The sequence below is a fragment of the Chanodichthys erythropterus genome, chromosome 8, assembly GCF_024489055.1.
Source record: "Chanodichthys erythropterus isolate Z2021 chromosome 8, ASM2448905v1, whole genome shotgun sequence".
NCBI lineage: Eukaryota > Metazoa > Chordata > Actinopteri > Cypriniformes > Xenocyprididae > Chanodichthys > Chanodichthys erythropterus.
The window spans coordinates 12175201-12199807 of NC_090228.1; the positions used below are offsets into that span (position 1 = coordinate 12175201).

A 24607-nucleotide genomic window follows, 5' to 3' on the forward strand; every position below is an offset into this window, starting at 1 on the left:
TCCTTTGTATAGTATTAAAGAGTCTTGAACTTACTATAATGCATGTTTTCCTTTTGATTTAATAAAACACTTTTTTTGTGATTTCATGTTTGAAATTAAATAAAGTTGAAATGTTTAGTAATCACATATATTTAAATATTTTCTCAAGCAGTCAGTGAATAAATGAGAAAAATCAAGTTGCAAGGGAATGTATTAAATCTCTCTTGAATTATTTTATTGACATCTTAATGTTAAAAAGGGATAGTATGGTTACCAGTGGTGAAATGTACATAGTAGAGGGAAGATTACCCCAACACTGTTTAAGCGCATAAGCAAATTGTGGACAGAATTGTTTAAGGGTACAGTTATTACACCTGCAGAGTAACATATCGAGATCATTAAACATGAATAGTGCATATATACTTTGCATTTGCAAACCCCTGGTCAATAAAATGACCTCTGTTTTGTTCATTAATAATCTTAAAAGCTTTTTCTGAGGACAGGAATTGTAATTTAATCATTTAACATATTTGGATATAAAAATATCAGTACTCCAATCTTAATTTAACAAATATACATTGCTTGCACTATTAAATAATTATTGTTAGTCTACATGCTACTCAGTAATTTTGCTTTTGGGAATAATGTTTTTACTATACAATGTACAAGGAAATATTACATGTTGCTTTCATTGTTCATACAACAGCAACACAACTGACACTCTGCACTTGTAAAGACAACTCTCAAGAAAACATTTTGTTTTCCAGCTTCTTTAAGATCAGTCATGTTTATATTCCAGCTGCAACAAAGGCATGCTTTCAGTCTTAAGTCTAAGAAATTATGCAGTTTTTGCCCTTGTGACCTTTCTTTTTCAGTTTGGTCCGTGAGCCGTAAGGAGGTGTTAAAGCGGTCACGCGAGTCGGATAGTCCTCTGTATAATAATGAAAGCTTTGGGAACGGGGCTTCGGAATTGGCTGGCCAAGAAAGAATCCCTCCTCCTCAGACTCTGAAGATGAAGAAGAGCATGTCGAACACCAGTCATCTTCATCATCATCATCATCATCGCAAAAGTCTTGGAAGTAGTCCTTTCGGACCATGCCCTGCTGAACAAAGTCTGATGTGGTTTGATGATAAGGGTGCTGACTATGTGCTGAGTGATTTAGAAGAATACCGTTCCTGGGCTCTGGTATGCTTGAGCCAATTACCTGAGGCACAACATGCAATTTACCCCGATTTTTGGAAGGCAGGTGCAAGGCATTTTCTGAACGTGTTTTCCGTCCCTGTCTGCGTTTGTGGTGATGTCTGTTAGCAGGACGTCTCTGTGTTTCCTCCTCCATGTGATAGGTCCGTCTGCGAGTCCTTTCACTCATTGGTGGTTGCCTCAAGCCTAGCCCACCATAATATCCTTTATCCATAACATCATCGGAGAACTTCACTTGCTGAGGTCTGGATTGGGTCTGAGATTGAGACTTGGTCCTTCTCAGCACTGGAAGATGCAGTGGAGAGGGTAGTTCCTCTCCAAAATAAGGTGGAATTCTGTCCTCTTCTTCCTCGCCTTCTCTCTCTCCTTGCTCCAGTGTATCCTCACGGTCCAGCTCAGAGTTCAAACTCCTTAATGAATTAGCACTTCTGTGGAGCATTGAGGAGTTAAGTGTGCCCATGTTACTAATGTTATCACACTCTTCTGTCTCCCTCTCCTGCTCTTTCATGCTTTGGAGGGAGTAGATGGTCTGTCTGTCTTTGCTCTCTCCATCCACTGAAGCTCCTGAGAAATTAAAGACATGTTATGAGTAATTAAGATTAATTTAAGAAGGAAAAAGAAATACATGGCTCTGATGCATGGCCTACCTGTAATATTTGAGAGAGCAAGAGAATCCATAGAATCTCCAATGTTGTGTTCTGCCTTCCGGAGTTCACTTGTAATGCACTCCAATGAGTCTTCATACCATTGCCTAGGCTCAGACCAGAATCCAGACACTGCTCCCTGATCCATCTCCAGCTCTTGAATCTTTCTAGCACTGGCTGGGCCAGGGTGACTACCATAGGCAGAGTCTCCAAGTCCATCCTGAGACTGGGCCCAATACATATCTGTGTGGTGCTTCTTACTTGACAAATTGTGGCTGCTGATCTTCATCTCTGGTTTGGTCCTGATGGCCTCAGAGTCTTTCATCATCCATGGCTCAGCTGGCCTGGTGTCCTCCATGTGGATGAGACCACGGTCTCCAAATTTCAGGAGCAGCTGAGTCATATAGTCCTCATGCTCAGCCCAATCTTCCACACAGTCCTCGGGGGCTTCCTGCTCATCCCGGTCTCTCCAGTAGTTGTCCTCTGCAAAGCTGATTCTCTCCAACTGATTACACATGGTCTCGGTGTTGTCACCACAGAAACTAGAGGTCCTGCAATCTGTTGCCGAATAGAGTTTTGTCTGCTGGCACTGCTCTATAGGGCGACTACTCTTGCCCATTCGTATGCTACGCCTAGACTCCCGTGATCTAGCAGACTGAAAGGCTGAATCTGAAGAGTCAGAAGCATGGACGTCCTCACCTAGGCTACAATCCTTAGAGCAGTAAATTCGGCCTTCTTTTGGAAGGAAGGGACAGCCCAGCAGGGAGGTTTTGCATTGGGCACAACAGAAGCATTTGTCAGTAGCATGCCAGTGTACTCCCTCATATGTCATTTGAGCATGGTCGACGCCTGAATAAAGGTAAATCAACAAGTGAGAAATGCTGTACTTTTTCAACCAGATATACATAAAACGGTGTCCAATCCTGCTCCTGGAGCAAATCTCTGCAGGAAGGTGGCCCTCCAACTCTAATTAAACCAACCTAAACCAGCTAATCAAGGAATTGATAATTTCTCGCAGGTATATTGGACTCGATTGGATCTGAACTCTGCAAGAAGTGGGCCGCCAGGAGCAGGAATAGACATCCCTGCCACACAAGTTCAGTTGTTACAGAGGTAACTCACCAATATTCTCCCCACAGGCCTCGCAGTACTCTGCATACAGTGACTCAAAGCATCCACAGCAGAAAGGTCGGCCATCCTTCATGATGTACCTCTGTCCTCCCAAAATAGTCTCGCACTCAAAGCAAGAGAAATGTTTCATGTGCCAGTGACGACCCTCAGCTTCAGTACACTCGTCAGCAAAGATTATCTGTGAAAAGAGTCGAAATTAGAAGTTCTTCTTGGCTATTTCTTTCTTTGTGCATTGGCTCTTCAGAAAAGGATATATATCCTCACCTCATCACAAGCTGAACACCGTGGCTTCAAAAGCTCTGCATGATGTCTACCGCAGTAGATTTTGCCATTGTGGTAGAAATAGATGAGGTCTACCAGAAGTTCATGACAGGTGGAGCAAGTAAAGCATGCTGGGTGCCAGCACGGGCTGGGGCCTGCTCGTGAAGCAAACACTGCCATCTCTCCACCCTTGATGTTCTCTTTGCACTGAAATTCAAAGTAAGATTTTATGAGAATCAAAGGCTGGCATATGGCTGCTTTGGTCATACAAAGACATCTTGCATTGTATTGGATTTTACTCTGCATTTTTCTTTGGAACAAAGACATTAAGTTTTAATTAAAATGGACCCCCATCTCTGTTGACATGGTCTTCTAAAGACCAGCTGAGCATGGCCAAATGCATGATCATGAGTCTTTTTAGAAGTACTTTTGCCAAAGTATTCATTTCACAGCTGCTTCCCATTATTACTACATGGCCGTTGGCCTTGGAAACCGGGGTGTTGAGTGTCCCGCAAATTTTTTCGGCAACGGAAACCAGAGACCTGAGATTAGCACTGCTCTGCAGTGTTGTGTGTGGCAATTTGTGGTGAAGGAATACATCTGTTTTTCGGAGGTATTATGATGCTAGACTTTTTTGGTTTGTGTTTATAGTCTTCTCAACAGGAAACAACCCTCTGCACTGGCTCTCATGTGCTAACTCCAGCCCCTGAAGGAGATGGTCTTCAGCCAAAGATTGTGTGTTGTAATACTTAATCTTTTCCATGAATTTTCTCTGTGCTTTGGTTGTCTTTAGGCCATAATTGGACCATTTGCATGTTTCCAAGTTGTCTGATTTGCCATGACTAGTCAACATTGCTTTCCAAGGGAATGTAGCATGAAGCAGAAACTTAATTTTCATGACTGTAAGTAAATTTGATATGGCCAGAAATAATGGTCACAGAAATGACTATAGATCTTCCAAGTGTAGCATTTTCTCAAATATGTATACATTGAAGACGTTCACATAATGACCTTTAGGAGTTTGAATGTGGCCTCTATTGTTTTGACTAGTATTTTTACAGATGGTGGGAAAAAGAGCATTTATACATACATGCTCACAAATGTGCTGCAGGGCTCTGGGAAGCAGTTTTGGGGTTCCCCTCCCGAGTGCCTCTTTCTTCCTCTGAATGCTAAACATGTGGAGTTCTCGTCTCTCCTCATCACTGAGGGACTGGCAGTATCGGATCTGTGTTAAAGCAAAGGTAAAAAAATGTTTATTTGCCTAAATGAAGAACAGATGAATAGCTGCAGCAAGTTTTATCAGAGGCTTGATGCCAAAGTTGTGAGTTTCTTTTTCCCACTTTTTTGGGGCTAAGTTGAAAAGCACACAAATCGACCTCAGAGTTTACAACAGACTTGTAGAACTCATACAAAATGACAAAAGACAAATAATTTGCTCTGTTTGGCCCTGCAGGGGGGTAAACAATGATGCCACACGTGAAGAGCCTTTTAGATCTGTAACCCACAGTCATGCTAGGAATTTGCTAAAGTACACAGTTCTAGGTCTTACAGCAAGCACCATAAAAATCACAGAGGAACATTTTATTGCTGCTAGTGGAAAGGAGAAAGATTTCCCTCTGTGATACCACTAAAACATCTTATACTAACTCAAGAAGTATTTGTATGAACTTTATGATCTTGCAGATAAAAGTCCTCTAGTAAAACTGTTGTGTATTCTATCAGCTTAAATGTCATCTCTATCACTTTCATTGTTCACTTTTTTTCCCTTATACCTCATTGTCATGTGGTGGCAGCTGATAGAGAAGTTGTCTGATCCTGTGTTTTTCTCCAGGACTGTTGACATATGGCACCTTCTCCTCTGGCAGGCATGAAAAGTAGATCTGAACCTGATGGGCAAAGAAGGCAAACAGAGAGTGAGAGGATTAGGGTTTGCTTTCAACAGCTGAAAGCTGAAATGAGACACCAGCCTCAATTGGTGCTACATCATTCAACCTGTCATACAGGCTTCTCCCGATTGTCTCCCCCAACAAGAGGGAAGTGGGTATATCATTGACTGGGACAAAGCGTTTAAACAGCGGTGTCTGTCAGTGGCGACCCTGAGGGCTATTTATGGGGCTGTATGCCATTAAAGACACAAAGATAGATGTCTGCTGGAATGTTCCTTGTGTTTAAGTGTTACTATCTAGATGAAGGCAGATTGTTATTTCTGTAACAGTGGGGTTGGGTGTATATGTGGATATGAGTGGGATTTGATATGGAGAGCTGTCATACAAATTGCCCTAAATTCTCTATAAACCTCAAGAATGTCTTTGCCTTCAAGTTAGTTTTTTTTTTTTTTTTAGCTCATTGCAGTGCCTTTCACAGAACTGGGAGAAGAGCTTTCATGAGGATGTCAGGCCTCCCACTTCACGTTTTGAAAAATGAGAAGGTGGGTGTTGGAAAAACACATTCAACTTCACTCCAGACCTTCTTTCACTCTAGTCCTACCTCCACCCTCGTTGGGTCTGCATGTGTTTGTGTATTGCCTTGTGTCAGGAAAGTGCCAGCTAGCCCCTAGACACAGGCTCAGTTCTGTTTGCTTACTTCATACAGCAGGGCAAGAAAGTATGTTATCTAAATGGCTTTTGTTGGGACTAGTGCTTGAACCACACAAGTATAGTTCAGGTAGTTTAAGCCAACACACTGAGGAGCACCACATTTAACAGTGGTAATATTTTTGGAATGGTAACACTTTACAATAAGGTTCTATATGGTAACCTGATCTAATTCAATAGCTAACTTAAAATAACAATGACTAAAATGTAATTTGGTATATTTCTGAAAATAATACTATTCATTTTAATGCCAGACCATGGCTGTAGTTTAAGCATTTTGCCATAAATGACTTCACTTTGCCATTAAGAGACTCCTCTCTTTGGGGAAATTAAATGCCTGCAACAGTTTGTGCACCGCAGGGAGGATTCAAAGCAATTACCACTAATTCTTGTTCCTCAATATGGTATTTCTTTTCTAAGAAAAATCCTTGACTTCTCAACATGAAAATATTTTTTCTCCCTAAATTTTCTAGTACTCACTTCAGGTCTCTATTTTTTTTAAACTAGTAGTTCTGCCCTTTACAAATTTTCAGCTACTTTCAGCTGGCTTTGTGCTGCCCATCAACACACTGTCAGTCAGTTATAGGTCACAAGTGTGCTCAATATCAAGGTTGAGAGGGTCCAGTCTCCACTTCGAAAGCTTGCCAGACTTTGCACATGTCAAAGAATAGATTCATTAAGAGCTGTTGGCCCCCTGCAAGGTCATGTGTAGCTTTGTTCTAGGGTAGATGAAACACTGAGGATACATGCACTGCCTAAAATTCACGTTCAGAAGCTCAGATCCTCTTGAAAATCTCATACCCACGTGTAAAGGCAGCCATCACACTGCAATAGCTTGACTGGCTGGTTTTACATCAAAAACCTAAACTGGCTTAGAATCTAATTTTAAGTAAGACACTTTCTGTGGAGTCAGGGAAAGACCATTTCTTTCTGAATTTTTGGATGTCTGCAGACAATTAGAATTATCAATAACATGAGATATGCTTTTTTACTTGTGGTCCTGGCTGCCTGCCCTCAACTTTGATGAGAAAACTATGCAAATAAAAATATATGAGGCTCAAGGTTTACCTGCTCAGGTCGTAGTCCAGGAGGAACCCATGTGTACTCCTCCAGAGCACATCCAGAGTCGTCATCAGAGGTTGAACTCCTCTGAAACCCAAGTGCCACCTTTGCTCCCCTTGAGTTCATGTCCGCTGCCCGAGTAATGGGCCAGATCCCTGATGCAGTTTCAAGACTCATCAGATGGGGGCACTGTTCAGATAATAAAAAGAGGTTTTAGTTTTTAAAGATTAAATTGGGTTATACCCAAAGTTTACAGCTGCATCTGTTTTATGAAATATGCATTATGCTTTGTGCAAGAATGTTCTCAAAACATCCGAAAATGGAGATGGTGAATGACTTCCAGTGCTGATACTGTTGTGGGGTTTTCTTTATCTATCTGGGACTTGAGAATTTCCAGATATATAAAACGATGGGGAGGTTGAGGACTGCTTTGAAATGTCAGCAGAGTATTGCCTTTCAGGCCAAGCCTTAAGCTTGCAGATAAGATGTCAATGTGTACACGAAGCAGGATTAAACACTCGTGGCTCTTTCTCCAGGCCTTCTTTATCTTGATGCTTAAGCACTTCAGAGTACTTTCTGTCAGATAAAATGCCTTTGGTCCCTAGGTGTTGAAAAGAACACTCCTAATTCAAATGTTTTGAATTGCAAATGAGTCCGATATAGTGTGTGAACGCCCTTGTTTGGGATGAGGTTGGAGCTTGATGATCCCTCTTTTAGTTTGCCCCGAGTCACAGGGAAAGTCCTGTGCACTCTTAGCCCATTATGTGATAGATTACAGATTGAGTGTTTTATCTTAGGTCTTCATTGCCAAGAATAAGTTTAGAATGTTTCTGGTCTTGTGCGTGTTGTAAGATACTTGCTATTCTGAGTATTTATACGCTTCAAAGCAAAGATAATAGATTTGCAGTACAAAGATGCATTGATGGGGTGCCTTACAGATAACACTTTTCCCTGTTCTCTTAATGGAAAATGTAATTTGGATTGCCTCAATCACAATCCAGTTCACCTTCTATGACCCCAGTCAAATGAAAATGCAAATTAATTTCTCACATCAGTGCCTAGTAACCTCTCAACTCAGTTACCACACCTGAATGAGAATGAACGGTCAGATACGGCCATACAGCACCAGATCCTTTGAACTAAGCAATGAGAAAAAGAGTAGACTAGGATTTTATGATTATATATTTGTGTTTGTGTATGTGAAATTAATTTACACCAAACCTTTGGTACTTTCTCTGCCAGCTTTCTTTAAAATTTTCTTGCAGAGAAGGAAATGCCTGCTGTGGCTTCCAGGGCCAACATACACAAGCACTCACGTTACACCTTGTCACTCTCTGGCACCGACACAATATGTGGCTTTGTGGCAAAAACAAAAACAGAACCGTTCTACCCTGCCCTGTTTTCAAAGGAACATATGTAGGAGGAAAGGACATTTGAAGAGAGGTCATTTTTAAAAAGTCACAAGAGTAGAGAAATATAAACACATTCCAGATGTACGCCACTGATCTGACTGGCACCTCAAACAGGGGAGTAAGCGCTCAGCGCTGACCGGGAGTTACCGTGTCTCATATGAAACACTTTTGAAATAAACAGACTGGTGTGTGGATTAACTGAGGTTTGGATTACAACCATTCCACCTGAGGCTAAGGTTCAACAAACCTGGGCTTCACAGTGCCTCTGTTGTCAGGTCTGTGATATAACATTTTCTGTAATGCAAACATCAAGTAAACTACCGGTAAGTGAGTTTGACATGAATTTACAGTGGCATGAAAAAGTATGTGAACCCCTTGCAGAATCTGTGAAAATGAGAATTATTTTAATAAAATAAGAGGGATAATAAAAAATGCATGTTATTTTTTGTTTAGTACTGTCCTGAGTAAGATATTTTACATAAAAGATGTCTGCATTTAGTTCACAAGACAAAACAATAGCTGAATTTATTAAAATAACCCCATTCATAAGTATGTGAACCACTCATTCTCAATACTGTGTGTGGTTACCTGATGATCTACGACTGTTTTTTTTGTTTTGTGATGGTTGTTCATGAGTCTCAATGCAAACATCTTTTATGTAAAATATCTTACTCAGGACAGTACTAAACAAAAAATAACATGCATTTTTTTTTTTTTTTTTTTTTTTTAACAGATTCTGCAAGGGGTTCACATACTTTTTCATGCCACTGTATGCATGCAGTGTAGGGACCAAAGATAGAACTGAATGAAACCTGTAGCTCTTCACTGATGTGATGATATTCATCATATGACCAGGGCCATAACCACCAAAGATGTACAATTACATTTCTTTTAAAAGTTCAATTGCAGTTGGACTAAAGCAATAATATGTCTTTCTAAGATGTTATATAAATGACTTTGGTCTGACTGAAATTTTATACCCCCATCCTCCCTCCCTCAAGTAACCCTTTGTTTTGTGTATTTTTGACCACTGAGATGAAGCTAAAAACCTCTTTAGCTCAATTATACCTGCATGTAATTATACTGAATGGCACACATCCCAGAATATTTAGATTTATGCATGATCTATTAGTTTTTTGACCAATTTTTAAACTTTTACTTATGGACCCTCCAAATCATTTAATATTTTGTTAAATCCTTTCCCTTAAATTCAGCTCATTTCAAAGAAAACTGAAATTGATCATCTGCAGTATTAAAAAGGGGTCCTAGTTACTGCATGTTGATAATGGGAAAAAAATCATCCCAAATATACCTGAATCTACAGTTCCGGCTAACTTCCGATGAATTATTGGATCTCAGAGCTGTCCACCAAAATAAATTTTAACATCAGGTGTAAATGAGGCCTGATAAATTCCAGGTGCACTTGACATCCTCTCTCACATCCCCCTTTTTTTTTTTTTTACCAATTTTTGATCTCAGCTCCCTGTTGCCAAAACTGCTTATGATCATAACACGTTATTTTAACTGCTGCTTTCTGTCTGTCATCAAACACTTATCACCTAATCAGTCCGATTGTGTGACTGTACTCACTGCAAAGTCTAGAGTTTCATATTTACAGTGTGAGACTAGTTTAAACTTGATTGCATTTCGAGAAGCATCTTACCTGTGTGTAATGCATCCTGCAGCACTCAGGAAAAGCCTCCAATTAGTGCAAGTTGGAGAGGAAAGCAAGCATGTCCACAATGAAATTGTGTAAATTCAGTCAAAATTCCCCTGAATGTTTGTAGCTTGGATAGTCAGTAAGAATTCAGTTGCCCTGTGTTTCTGAAAACGTTTAAATGAATGTATCGATGTGTGTGCCAAGTAGCATGTCTCCTTGTAGTCAGAGCCAACCCCTGGCCAGCCCCCTTCACATTTAAGCCCTCCCCCTATACTTCAAACTGAAATCCTCCCCCACCCCAAAACAACATTCATCCTCATTCCTGCTGTAAGAGAGCTATCCACATCCCATAACAAACTCTCTTCAATCCACAGAGCCATTTGTTTTGTCCCTAAACATTCAAAGTCAAGTACATCCTGGAGGAGTTCATTCAGCATTGAATGTTACATAAGTTGCATCAAGGGCTTGTTGTTTTCCACCAATGGCCAAGAGTTCCTGTTATTTTAGCTACATTTGGCGTGTCAAGGAAGAACGGATTGTGCTCAGGAAATATGTTAACCTTAGAGGTTCCAATCAGATATTGGAATGGCATAATGAATCATTTAACATTACCTCTCAGTACATGCATTTCAAGTAAGCATTTGTTACAATAATTTATACTTGTGCATTTGTGTCCAAAATTGAGGCGTTCACCCTCACGTCATTCCAAATCTGAATGACTATCTTTCTTCTGCAGAACACAAAATGTTTTTGTCCTGACATTGAATGTTGTTGGGTTCAACTCAACATTGGCCACCAATGACTTTAATTATACGGACAAAAAACATTCTTCAAATGATCTTCTTTTGTGTTCTGCAGAAGAAAGTAAGTCATACAGGTTTGGAATGACATTAGGGTGAGTAAATGATCAAAGAATAAAGCATTAAAGGGATAGTTCACCCAAAAATGAAAATTTGATGTTTATCAGCTTACCCCCAGTGCATCCAAGATGTAGGTGACATTTTTTCTTCAACTGCAACCGCTGCCCTCTGTCATTCAAATCATTGCAGTAGATGGGAACTTCATCTATAACAGTATATAAAACTTGCTTAGACAAATCCAAATGAAACCCTGCGGCTCGTGACGACACATTAATGTCCTAAGACACGAAACGATCGGTTTGTGAGAGAAACCTTAACAATATTTATATAATTTTTTACCTCTAATACACCACTATGTCCAACTCCGTTCAGCTTCCTGCTAGTGAGGTCAAAAACGCTTTCTGAAGACGGAAGTGATGTCTCGCCCATATACTTCAATGAGCGCGACACATCACTTCCGTTGTCAGAGCGCGATCTGACCTCACTCACCGGAAGCTGAACGGAGTTGGACATAGTGGTGTATTAGAGGTAAAAAATTATATAAATACTGTTCGGTTTCTCACACAAACCAATTGTTTCGTGTCTTAGGACATTAATGTGTCGTCACGAGCCGCAGGGTTTAATTTGGATTTGTCTAAGCAAGGTTTATTCACTCTTATAGATGAAGTTCCCATCTACTGCAATGATTTGAATGACAGAGGGCAGCGGTTGCAGTTAAAAATCATCATTTGTGATCGACTGAAGAAAAAATGTCACCTACATCTTGGATGCACTGGGGGTAAGCAGATAAATATCAAATTTTCATTTTTGGGTGAACTATCCCTTTAAGCCTCAAGAAGCCATGGTTTACAGTGAATTTATAACCGCTAAGGGTCGTTGTTATGCACGACGTGGAGCAGAGTAAAATTTCAACTTTAGGGTGACCGATTCTGGTTCCTTAACAGTTCTTTTAATTAAACGGTTTCTTTAAATGCTACTGGAAAAACCCATAATGTGTATATTTAACTACATGTTTACATTTAGTTGTTAGTGTAGTTGTTTGTGTTTGATTCACCCAAAAGAACTGTAGGGAATCCGACTACACTGGTAGTCTTATCAGACAACAATGGTAATGCGGGATGGTTCCCAACCCTACTTGTGAGTCACTTCTCACAAGTTCTAAGGCATTTCCATAAGCTCAATATCCCCCTCCTCTTCATTCCTTCAGACTGAGCTCAGTGTGTTGACAGTGACGATGGCCCCAATAGCCATCTCTCACCTCCACACTTCAGCTGAATACAATGACCTTATTGTGTTGATTTCTTTCCAATTCTGGAATCTCACAAAGGAAAAACCACTGAGAAGTCATCTTCTCTCAAGAAACTTTAAGAATAATGGTCAACAAGTATAATCAATACTAACATTTATTCATTCTAAGGATTGCAGCGTAAGCGTCTTGTGATAAATGTGCTGTTTTTGTTGTTATACTCACAAAAACACAAAAGCTGGACCCTCTTCACATGCATCTCTGTTTGGTCATAGATACTTTATCACGATCCAGTTGAAATGCCACATTAAGCCAGTGTGAAATTGTTAGACTGAACAATTGCCAAATCATCCCAGTTCAATTTCAAGTCACCGTGAAGAACTTGAGTTTGAGCGTCTTCCAGATCTGAGAGGTCATTTTAGACTACAAGATAAGAGAACAAGCAAACCAAGATGGATTCCTCTTTGGATTTTGGCAGAAAATGAAGAACCACTTAACTATCAAGATAACCTTTGTTAGAAACCCTTTTCCCTGCTTAAGATGTTTATCATAAACACCATCGAAATGGCAGAAAATGCCATAGTGATTCTCCTTAGTAAGAGCGAAATAAGACACCGGATGAAGAACTTGGTAATAAGAACCTTATGTTTCTAGAGAAATTACACATTATCTGTGTGTCCTTATCTGTTCTCCTATAGACAGGACAAGTTAGTCCTGTCTATATCCAGACAAACTTGCGAAAGTTTGTCCGGATATAGACACAACGAAACTGCAATTAGCAGACACTGTTCCCATCATTTCCTGGAGCAGATACTTCAATGTGTTTGTAGTGTATGTGAATGGTGGAAGAGCACAACCCTTCCTGCTTCCTTAGAAAACTTAAGTTGCAGTCTATTACCCAAATCCCTGCACAGTTACCTCTGTGCTATCTTAAAGGAAAGGGAAGCTACTTGCGAAACACCTAAGGTTCACATCCTCCTCTTCCCATTGTAAAATGGGCCGACCTTCCCCTGGCAAGCCATTATAAGCGATAACGCATATTTCACCTCATTGCCACACCAATTGACAAGTGTTTAAGAATGGATGCTGCCTTGCTGTATTCACATGTCAGTGCTACCTAACTAATGACGCTTTTTCTTGTGACCCCTGACCCCCGCACACACCCTGCTCCCTCTGGTCATCTCTCCAAGTCTTTAGATTTGCTCTTTCCTTCCCGTGTTAATGACAAGGCATCAAACTAATGGAACATGGCACAATTGCTCACACGCAGCTGCTCCAATTACAGCAAAACCAACATTTGTATGCAAATAATGTCATGTTTGTGTAAAAAAAATAAAAAAAAAGTGTTGAATGCTAAGATAAGGTTTTGGGATTAAAAAATGATCTCTTTTCTCTGCATTCAGGCTTTGATAGTTAATTTTTTTTATCACTGCCTCTGTAGGATGGTGATTGCACTATTGATTTGATAACGACTGAATCAGTGATTGTCTCACGCCGTACGTGTTTTAATTCACACTGTCAGGACAACACATCAGAGTGTCTCTGATGTAGCGCAGTTTACACCTCACAACTTCAGTCGGTCTCTTGAATGCCACTTCTTTAGATCAGTCATTTTGATTTGAGTAACACTGAGGATTACGGAGGAGGAAGCAGTGATGCATCGAATGTTCTTTCAGGGCATAACTGCGAAGTGACACAGACGCGCTCTGACATATTTTTCCTGTCTGAGCATTTTTGTCATGTAATTGCATTACGAACAAAAATGTAGTCAGCCGTGTAAAATGATGACTTTAAGATGATCAAGCAGTGGCTTCTGCTAAATGGTTTATTTAGCAATGGGATGAACACCTACTAACATCTGTTTTTAAACAAATCATTTAGGGAGAACGTCACATGATGTCATTAATATTCACTACACAAGCCGCTCCTAGCATGGTTTGTGCGCTGACAGAAAGTCAAAGCAACAATTAAGTTCAACTTTAACTTTACTCAAAAATATGCATTTTTATATTCCTCGTTGTTTCAGCAGTGTTTTAGAGGTAATTATTTTAGCTTGTATACACTTTTGGTAGCACTTTACTTAAAGCCCTTATGTATAATGCATTATAAAGGTATTAATAATGTATGCATTATATATCTTTTCATAAATAATTGTAACAAGTTAAAATTCCTTATGATATTTGCAGTTCTTTATTTATTTATATATATATATATATATATATATTTATATATATATATATATATATATATATATATTTTCGTGTTTTAATGCATTATACTTTCTAAAGGTGTGTTCAATGATTACATAAGTATTATAGTTACAAAACTTATTCATGAAACCATACAGTGCATTACAAGGCATAATCATACTTTTAAAATGCATTATACATAAATGCTTTGTTACCAATCTTTTTTTTTTTTTTTTTCAAGATTTTCCAAAAGAATTCCAATATTGAAATAAATAAAACTATTTTTAGTAAGAAAATGTGGAAAGTTTTTATTCTTTCAATTGGTATGAGTTTAACTGTTGCAACTAGGTATTTAAAACCACTTTCAGGCAATTTCTGCTCTCCGTTGAAATTCGATGGGTATAAATTTATTTCCTTGACAAATTTGTGCCATTTAGGTGGTCTAAAACATTACAAAAACATGACAGTAAGGTAAATAAAAATCATTTCCTTAGAATTTACAAAAGAATCAGCAAAAATGATCTCAGATAATCAGTAAAACTTAATCCTAAGCATCTCCATTTCAAATGCACAAGTTTATTGATGTCTCCAATGGCTGTCCTCACCATTTTCCATACAGTGCAGATCAGCAAGCATTTACTTTCCCTCCAGTCACAAAGTCCTAATTCACACCCATTATCAGCCCATTCACATTTAGCACACTGAACTCACTCCTGAGGTCCGAATTTGAATTGACTTGATTCACACCTGGAAACTGCTTTACAGACATTGAAGTCTGATTAAAGTCTCACCCATTGCTGCCAGTCAAAGCACATCCATCAGCAATGCTTTTGCAAGTACTTTTCTCACTGCTCTGTTAATATTCTGTGTCATGGAAGAGTAAAAAGGCACAAGATGGTGTGAGACATAGGGCCATAAAAGAAAACGGCAAACTTATGTGTGCCAAATCTTTATAGCCTGGCAATGAATGTTTGCAAAACACCTTCACAGGGCTGTAAAGCCTAATAAAAAGGCGGTAGTCGTGTTCCTGAATAGTTTGCAAGTGGAAAGAAGCTCAGATTAGCCGGCATCACAGACATGCTGTAATGTGTAGAGACACGTTGTGTGATAAAGAGCTTTTTTAAAAGGATTTTACACAAGCCAATTTAAAACCTTTGGACATCAGCCATCATTTCGAACAATTAACAAGTATAAAAAGGTCTTGGAATAAAAAAACATCGTCTTCCTATACTAATCCCATGGGGATTTATAACGTATTGTTACATAAGCCATTATTGATAGTTATCATGCCGTAGTACAGTAAAAACAACATTATTCAAGACGATTGCCACACAAATTATATGTATCGCACTAGACTGGAAAGAGCGAGTCCTGCGGGCTAAAAAGAGTCCTCTTGTGGATGAATGATTATCTCTATTCAGTTTGGAAACCTGACCTGAACCTGTGTTGACTGTAAAATACTGTAATCAAGACTTTAAAATACTGTAATTGCATTTAGGTGTGACTGCATTATAATAGTATACAGTATAATGTAGAGAAGATTATAGTAATGATGATATATGAAGAGCGTGTCTGGCTTCTCATCTGCAGGGATCCAGCTGCGTGTGTGCATGCATTTAGTTCATAATGGGCCCTGTTTTATTACTGGCCTCTGTGCCCTTTCCTGCCTGCCTAATTTGATATTGTTAACTGATACATTCCACTTTAAAAAAAGGAGAGGTCACGCTAACCTCTCCAGACACAGGTGGGCTTACCTGCAGAAGATGTACACTCTTACAAAGTTCAAAAAAGGCATGTACAATTTAACCCCAAAATACAGTTTTTGCAGAAATCTAATTTTTAATTAAGCCTATTTTTAGGATTACAAAGATAGTTTGCCTTGTGACATCAGTCTAGATTAGTAAAGTTCACACAGAGAGATTGAGGGGAATGTAATCGAGAAATGACATGTGAAATATAAATCAGAACCAAAAATGACTGCATAGACAAGGTGTACATGCAGTGCCCACCAGGGATTGTGTCTGACAGTCAGCATTGTTAATGTGTAAATGTATAGTATGTTGTCCATATGTGCATTCATTACTAGTAATGAGAAGACATTTTAAAGTCCTGTAACCACAAAACATATAATTGGGGTGGTCTGAAAAATGTCTAAAGGGCCTCATGTAGAGAGCTGAAGACCACCCAGCCCAACAACAACCCTCCTCAAACTCGACTGGGCTTCCACTGAGCGCAACGGCCCCTTACCTCTACATCTCCTAATTACAATCATTTGCCTCATACCAAAACGAACACAGAACATCTGCTCCTAATGCTGCTGACTGTGATTATTAAGGAGATTTTTACTCCCAGGTCGACACACAGAGGAAGCGCAACAGACGGGAATCGCAAGGAGAGGTACAAGTCCGTGCGATTTGTTTTTATTAGCGAAGATACACTGCAACATGTTGAAGCAATGAGCCTGATATGTTTTGCTAGTTCATTAGCCTGTTTTTCCTGGCTCAGGATCCTGGCATGCAGTTTAACCAGGTGCTGATGAAGAGATCATTGACTTAATGTGGTTGACGAACCTCACCGTCTTATGTCAGTGTACACTCATGTGGCTGTAACAAAAACAGCTAAGCGCATCTAGCTAACGTTTGGTGATATGTAGGCTTTGCCACCTAAGTAAACAAGTTTTGTTAATGAGTTTTAATGATCACTTGAGTCACTCAATCTTTTGACTAGTCATCTATAATACACAAAGCTTTCACAAATCGTAACGCTCAGCTGTAGTCTTGTTTTAGAGAAATAACAACAACCATATTTTTCATAGAATGGTCCGACTTCACAATTAAAGAGTAAAGGTATGGGGGTTGTGCATTAGTTTGACACCTGAAAAAAAGCTGTTTAGAAGTGCAGTTTATGATACAATTGCTATCAGATTTTATATTATTATTTTTAAACAAATGCATAGTTTCTGCCATATACTTTGTGTAGCGTTTCATTGTAGTTTACAATGTGGCCATTTGCACCTAGAATGGCTTAAAGCTGGCATTAAATTAAAATCTAGTTCTTAAATGCATGTTAATGATCGGAATTCTGAACAATTCTTCCATGTGTGTTTGACATTTCACCGACATTTTGATTAAAAGTTCCTAAAAATTATGTTGAAAAATGTAGAGTTCTCTCTGGTGACCTATGCCGGACTTCTCCAATCATTTTGTCTGCTTAAATCCTGCCTTTTTTAATTTAATGCAAAATCACAATTAGATCCACCTCCATGTAATCCGTCTCCATCTAATTTTGCAGCGATGCCATAAAAGAACCATTTTTGGTTCTCCAAAGAACCTTTCAGTGAACAGTTCTAAAAAGAATCATTTTTTCTTAGTGTGAATAACATTTTGAAACCTTTTTCCACCTATAAAGAGCCTTTTGTGGAATGGAAAGCTTCCATGAATGTTAAAGGTTCTTCATGGAATCATAGATGCCAATAATAAACCTTTATTTTAAGAGTGTACGGAAGAAGAGATCTAACACTGGTCCTAAAATCCTAAATGAAACCATGAGTATCCATTATGTTCATCTGCTGAAGTTAGCAAGCCTATTTTTGGCACATTTGGTCAAGTGTTAGTAAGCGATATGGGGATGTAGCGGAGGCCACCTACACACCGCTTCGAGAGTGCCAAACACAGACCTCAGTCATTCTGATGATAAATTGTGCAACTGTGAATGTTATCTTGCATCATCCCCATTTGGAAGGTAATTACTCCTCTCTCAGCAGGGAAATGCAAGCCAGAAAACCAAAGGGGGGAGAATGCAACAGTAATGACACTAGACCCCCAGGGCAGGTTGATTGTTTGGTCTTAAAACACACATACGCTGTTATACAATCCAATCTGTTTCACATAATTCATAAGCTGGTAACATGACAAGCCTGGTGCTAATCGCCAACCCTACTTTTTGACAAACAAGACTGTACTTTACTTTCACTGCAAGGCTATTTATACCTGTTAGAATAGTGCTGCTTTGGGGTGGCGTTGATATGTAATTCAACACCATGGGATGATATAGTAATCCTCACATAATGCCTGTCTGTGTCAGGGGCCCCTCTGACAAAATAATGCTATTCTGTTCCTTAAACCTGGGCTGAGGCTTTACTTCCGCCGTAGCCTAATCTTTTTGTGGGCATGTGGTTACTGTAAAGCGATACCCTACATCTTTGGTGCAGCAAAGACACTGATATCATAATTTGTTCTACTTTGCTCTGTATATTGTCATCTTATTTATGATATATTTTGAGATCTGTTTAAATGAATCTGCAGATACTCAAGAGAGAGAAAAAGAGACATTTCAGCTCATTAGGCATGGAAGAAATGGGTCATGGGAGTGCAATGTATAATGATCTCCATCATGTCTCTCTGAGGAGCAACAAGTGTTATTGAAAGGTAAAGCCCTCAGTCTCCAAACAGATGTCATTGTCCCTTTAGGGGGATTCTGGGTTTCTCAACAAAGTAAACCACATGCATGCACACACATATATAGGTTACAGTGTGAATTTCAGCAGCTTCATGGCATGAAAACCATAGAAGCAGAAAGGATGAGACTCCAAAACAAGCCTTTGCATGTTGCATTTCACAGCTGAATGCGTTTAGATAATGAATCTTGTCCTGACGTTTTTCTTTTTCTAGAAAAGCAAACGGTTTGGTTTCCGGGGGTTCATTCATAGCGCACAGGATGATTCTTTATAACTTGTTACTTATGCTAGCTATTAAACCCCCATACCTTTACTAGCCAAACAAGCACACAATAAAATCTCTGTTTGGTTGCAGTGTGCTGGAAAGCCCCAAGCATTCATTAGTAAACCACAGAAAATTTATAAGCATGTCTTCCATCCCACGCTATGCGGAAAAAGCCATTACAGTATCTCAACGGTGAAATGTGTATCTTTCTGTTTTTGATGTTAAAATACTTAATATGCAGGGACGATTATAAGTAAGTTGTTCATAGATTTTCCACACCTTTTGAGCAATAAAATTCCATGATTTTTACCATTGCTTTTACACACTTCACCTTTAATGAAAATGTATTTTCTAATTGAAATGTTATAGATTTTATTGTGCATTCTTCCATTTATGTTTAATTTTTAATTCATTTTCTTCACATAATGTTTAATAAAAATGTTATAACTCAATCTTCAGGTAAAAAAACGTCTTCTCTCTAGTGACGCATGCTGGATCCAATCATTTATTCCCTTCCAACAGCCACGTCTCAAAATACAATCCCCACCCTACCTGTTTTTTTTTTTTTGTTTTTTTTTTTGAATAATTTGGTACACTCAGATGTCTCAATACAGAAAAAAAGATCTGTTGCTACCTCCATTTCATTGCAACTTTAAGTCTAAAAGCAACATAATCCAAATTCACATTGGGTTCCTTGTGTCTACATTTGATTTGTTTATTTTTTGGACTTTTTTTTTTTTGCCACTTCTTATTTTAACGCATTATCCAATATAAAAATGATAGGAAGGACAGTATTGGCAAATTTCGCAATCCGATTTGAATTCACGTCACCCGTTTTTGCACCTTGGCTGAATGTCTTGGAGCATACTAGGCCATGGCTCTGATAGAAAATTTCCCCTATTTTATTTCACTATCCATTTTTTACAGCAGAGAACATTCTGAGATCAAGAGACCTCAAATGTGTATGATAAAGACTTTACTTAAAAAGGCATATCCTGATTGAATTAGCTCAACGATTTAATCAGCATTGGCTTTTTAAGGCCTGGAAATGTGACAACATTCACATGAGAGTAATCAGAGGAGAAATTAAGTGGGAAATCCATTTGAACACATGCCAGAAAATCTGTATTTAAAAAAATGCACACCTGCTTTTAATAGTTACAGTTGTAACGTAAATGTATGTTTAATCACAATGCCAATTAGTTATCGTGCCATTGATCTGTGCTACTTCTCAATCCAAACAATTGTACTTCAGGCAGCATGCCGCCTTTCAGCTGTCAGGATGACTGTATGATCATCTCCGCAGCAGTTGAGATGCCCTTATCTCCATGCTGCCGGAAGCGGCCAGCTGCTGAACGTCTGCCGCACATGTTTACCTTGTCTCATCCTCACACTCTGATTATAAGGCAGCTGCCGGCAGCCGTCTGTCTGACTGAGCCAAATCATTACCTGCCTTTAATCTCCTGCTCTGATACTGCCTGTTGTGGGTAATTACTGCGGTGCCAAATCAACTTGCTCTCACTTGCATTTACAAAAAACTAAACAAGAAGGGAAAAAAATAATGAAATCAATTACTCTGATCCCTTGGCTTTGCAAAAGATTTTACTTGTTCTTACCTCATACTCATAACACAATTTTTGTCTCCTCCCTTATGTATTCTTTCAAGTTGGATTGTGGTGATATGACGTTTTAATATCGACCCCATGTTCCACAACACGGCTGTGAATATGATGTGGTTTCGTGTGTGAGCCAAGGCCAGACATTTGTGTTTCATTTTCAGGCATAGAATAATTAGAAACAACTCAAGTATCTCCCACACTGAGCTAGACAAGTGCTTTGACCTACAAGCTGTCAGTCATGGTGGGTAATTTCCATTTTCTCAGTTTCTCTGCGCTCGCATGTGATCAACTTTCCAGAGCTTCCAATAGGATTTCTGCTATTTTGCAGAAGTGTAAGCAGCCAGTCTTCAGTGTCACATGATCCTTAATATGCTGATTTGGTGCTCAAGCAACATTTCTTATTATTATCAATGTTGAAAACAGTTGTGCTGCTTGAATTTTTTTTGTGTGACTTTTACATAGTTACAAAAGAATTGTCACTTTTGATGGATTTAATGTCATTGTTGTTGAATAAAAGTATTATTTTCTTTAAAAAAAAAAACTTTACTGACCACACACTTTTGCTTGGTAGTGTATATATAATAGAAAACAATATCAGATCATGACTTGGCACTAAGCGCCATGTCCTCCTACTTTTTGAGCTGTGGTGCTTATGTGGATGATTCAAGTTTGAACCCGGCTTGCGTCATTTGCTGATCATTTCCCGCTCTCTTCGTTTATTGTCGATATAATTAAACTGGTTCTAAAGACTGTCATCGTAAATTATGTATACAATCAAACAGCTACTTGCATTGACTTGCATGGCTTTAGACGATTTGGCTTGACTAGGATGTTGTTCTCATTGCTATCTGATGAAATATCTGTTGTCTAAAGTTGCTACTTTAAATACCAGCTGGCCTGTATCAGAATCCGACTGTTTGACTCTTTCAGCTCAACTAAAGAGCAGCTTGTCTCTGTCCCCCTCTCCATGCTTGGCAGCATTCACAGGCCGGGCAAGAGAAGAGATAGAAAGCTGCCAAATGTGTTTGAGGTGTAGGGTGATTTGCATAGGTGAGCACACGTCAGGGCCTCCCAGCATAAACAGGGCACTGTGAACCTTCTCTGCTCACCACTAGTAAATCAACACAGATACATATACAAGCACTCCTCAGAGCATATCCTGTATGCTGGGATCTGGGGTTAGAATCGCTCTTTCTGTCGTTCTAGTGGCTACTCGCACACACACAGACTTGTTCTCGCACAAATATCCCTTTATTTCGCATACTAGACAAATTTATTTATCATATAAGTTCCAAACACAGCTCTAGCTTAACTAACTTGAACTTCAAAAGTTTAAATAATGGTGATTTTGTTTTATGTCCAAAAATGTGTAGTTCTAGGCAATACAGAACTCTGTAGATTAGAACATTTTCCTATCTTTAACCACATTATCCATTCACTGTCTAAATTGTTTGACTTTTTTTTTCAATACAATCCTGATTTCTTGTACTCAAGATTTGAAAAATGTCCATAGTAGTCAACTAAAAAACTTCAAACACATCTAAGAGATATAGACCAACCCATGAGGACACACTACATCACTCTCTAGTACCGTCAGCTGAAACCAAGCTTCACATGTGGTAATAATTGATCATCTATTAACCAAGTCTTTACATAACTATCTCAGATCTCTGTTCGGTGCCACATTTGGAAATCTGCCACTTCCGCTCAAGTCACCTGAGAAGCCCCAGGGGTCTAGTTAACTGGTTTGTCATTCACTCCCACCTGGAGTCTCTTTTAAAATACCAGGCATTGCTTAAAAGGTAGTTTACCCCCCCCCCCCCCCAAAGTCCTCATTCTGACATTATGTGAGATATACACAACTGTTTTGACAGTTTTTTTGTGAGATGTTGAAACAAAATATACTTGAATCATTCGTTTTCGTCGATGCAATGCTATCATTCTGCCTATCACAAAACATAATGAGTAATTAGGCTAGCCTAAATGATGACAGTTTTTATTTTCGGGTTAAATATTCCTGAAAGTAGCCTACAGGATAAAATATAGGCCTATCTGGGGTTCACAATGTTTATGAAATTAATAAAAAAATTTATTAAGCTAATCAGTGTTGTCCTTACGTTTCCTTCTTATATGTTGCTGAGCAACGGTCTTTTGAAATTGAGCAACGGACACGATGACATCGTCAGGCCAAATCTGCACTAACAGAGCAACCGCTAGAGGACACCAACGCCTAATGTAGGCCTACAAACTTCCTCACGTTCAGAAATAAGATACAGACTGATATTATGCGGTTTAAGAGTGTATTTTATTAAAATAATGCTCGTATGAAAGGTATACGTGCGTCATTCCGTCAAATTCGCGCTCAAACAGATCTTTCAACAGAGAACAGCGAAGGTAAAGTCTCTTTTGCCTTATATGGAAATGGTCCCCAACGGCTAGTATTTAACAACTAACAGCATTCTTTTCTTTTTATTATGGAAAAGTTGAGTCTTTGGGTCATGGATTGGTGAGCTACAGGTCAGGAGACAAACGGCACCCTGATTGACAGGAAAGAGAGAAACTTTAATGCCGGTAGTGACCTGACCTGAGTGACAAGGAACAGCTGAGTGTGTGTGTACACACACATCTGGAGACCCGCAGGGCTTCACACTAGACATCCTTATGCTGTAACTCACCGTCCGTCTTTACGCAGTAGTTGGTAGGTAACGTTACTACAGTTTAAGTGATGTTACACATATCCATAAATACTGAGTCTGAGTTTCTTTTCACATAATTATAATTACATCCAGTGTTCATTCAGTCAGACGGGTGTTTTTAAAGCGATCACGGGTCAGTGGCTCGTTTTTTCCCCTACATTTATTGAGTTAGGCTATACAATTAAATAGGCTACATTAAAATGTCATGCATACAAAAATGTTTTCAATTTCTGAATTGCGCATCTTAAAAGTAATGTCTAAGCGGTTGAACTGTCCGGAGACATGGAAAGTCTATTGGCATGTTTTTTTTTTTTTTTTTTTTCTTATTTTCTAAGCCCATTATTATGTATTTTTAAAAAGTGAAGCAATTTTGTTTAAAAAAATATTAAAATTGCCTGGCAAACCGAAGTCGGCTATAACCAACATTTGTATTCCTGTGAAAAGAAAACGATTACATTCTTTTAAGATCCTAACTTAAATATTTATCATTTTTATGATATTTTCATTTGTCATTTACCCACACGCGCACATACAGTTCGTAGGCTATTAGTTCCCTTTTATTCCCTTTAAAATTCATGCTACGCAGCTGAAAAAGATTGTTTCTGATTTTCCCGTGTTTATATGCACATTATAATACTAGAAAGCGATATTTACGACCCCTTAACATTTAAAACAAGACACATCAACCTATTTTAAGGGCATGCAGAACGCACAAACATACTTACGAGGACGAAATGTGCTGATATATTCCGTTGCTGCTAGAAAATATTCACAACTGGTGTCATTTGCTCGAGTCCAGATGATAGAAAGTAAATCAGCGACCTTGTAGAGGACGTGGAGCTGTTCAGTATCCAAATAGCGCAAGCCAATGGGTCAGCATAGCGGAGACGCAGAAAGCGAGTTTGAATCCCAGCTGCGATGAGTAAACATGCAGTCTGCAGTCAGTTAAAGAGCCCGTGTGTTCGGTGCGCTAAAATGACATGAGCGATACTCTGCGCTGATTGGCTCAGACGCGCGGCCCCCACCAATCCCTCCAAACACTCACTCACATTCTTTCTTCTCCTCTCTCACTTTCCGAGGGGTCCAAAGTAAATTCAACATCATCGGACGAATGAATGCGCAAAAGCGCACATTGATTGATGCGATGTAGTGGAGAAATCTGAATCTTAACCCGTTCACATCCTAATTATGTTCTAGGGACACTAACATATGCTTTATTTGTATTTGTATAAATAAAGCCATAAATGATCATCAATTAAAATCTCTTTGGTAATATTATAATAGTTATTTCTAAAGTCCATTAAAATACACTAGTTTTAACCAGTAGAAACT

The 24607-nt window shown here is 39.0% G+C and overlaps 1 protein-coding gene across 3 annotated transcripts; it reads right to left on the bottom strand.

Annotated features, from left to right (window-relative positions):
- Positions 1-61: 61 nt before the first annotated feature.
- prickle1b (prickle homolog 1b) lies at positions 62-24203 on the bottom strand. 3 transcript variants are annotated; one of them, XM_067391835.1, is made up of 8 exons: positions 24001-24203; positions 6879-7061; positions 4989-5102; positions 4307-4441; positions 3220-3423; positions 2947-3133; positions 1828-2673; positions 62-1744 (listed from the first exon to the last, which is right to left on the bottom strand). In XM_067391835.1, exons 2-8 carry the CDS (start codon positions 7047-7049, stop codon positions 810-812), a joined length of 2592 nt encoding a protein of 863 aa, XP_067247936.1. In that variant the 5' UTR covers positions 7050-7061; positions 24001-24203; the 3' UTR covers positions 62-809. The 3 variants fall into 3 exon arrangements, with proteins under 3 accessions (XP_067247936.1, XP_067247937.1, XP_067247935.1); XM_067391836.1 differs by having other exon boundaries at positions 23997-24203; XM_067391834.1 differs by lacking the exon at positions 24001-24203 and adding an exon at positions 9948-10130.
- Positions 24204-24607: the final 404 nt, after the last annotated feature.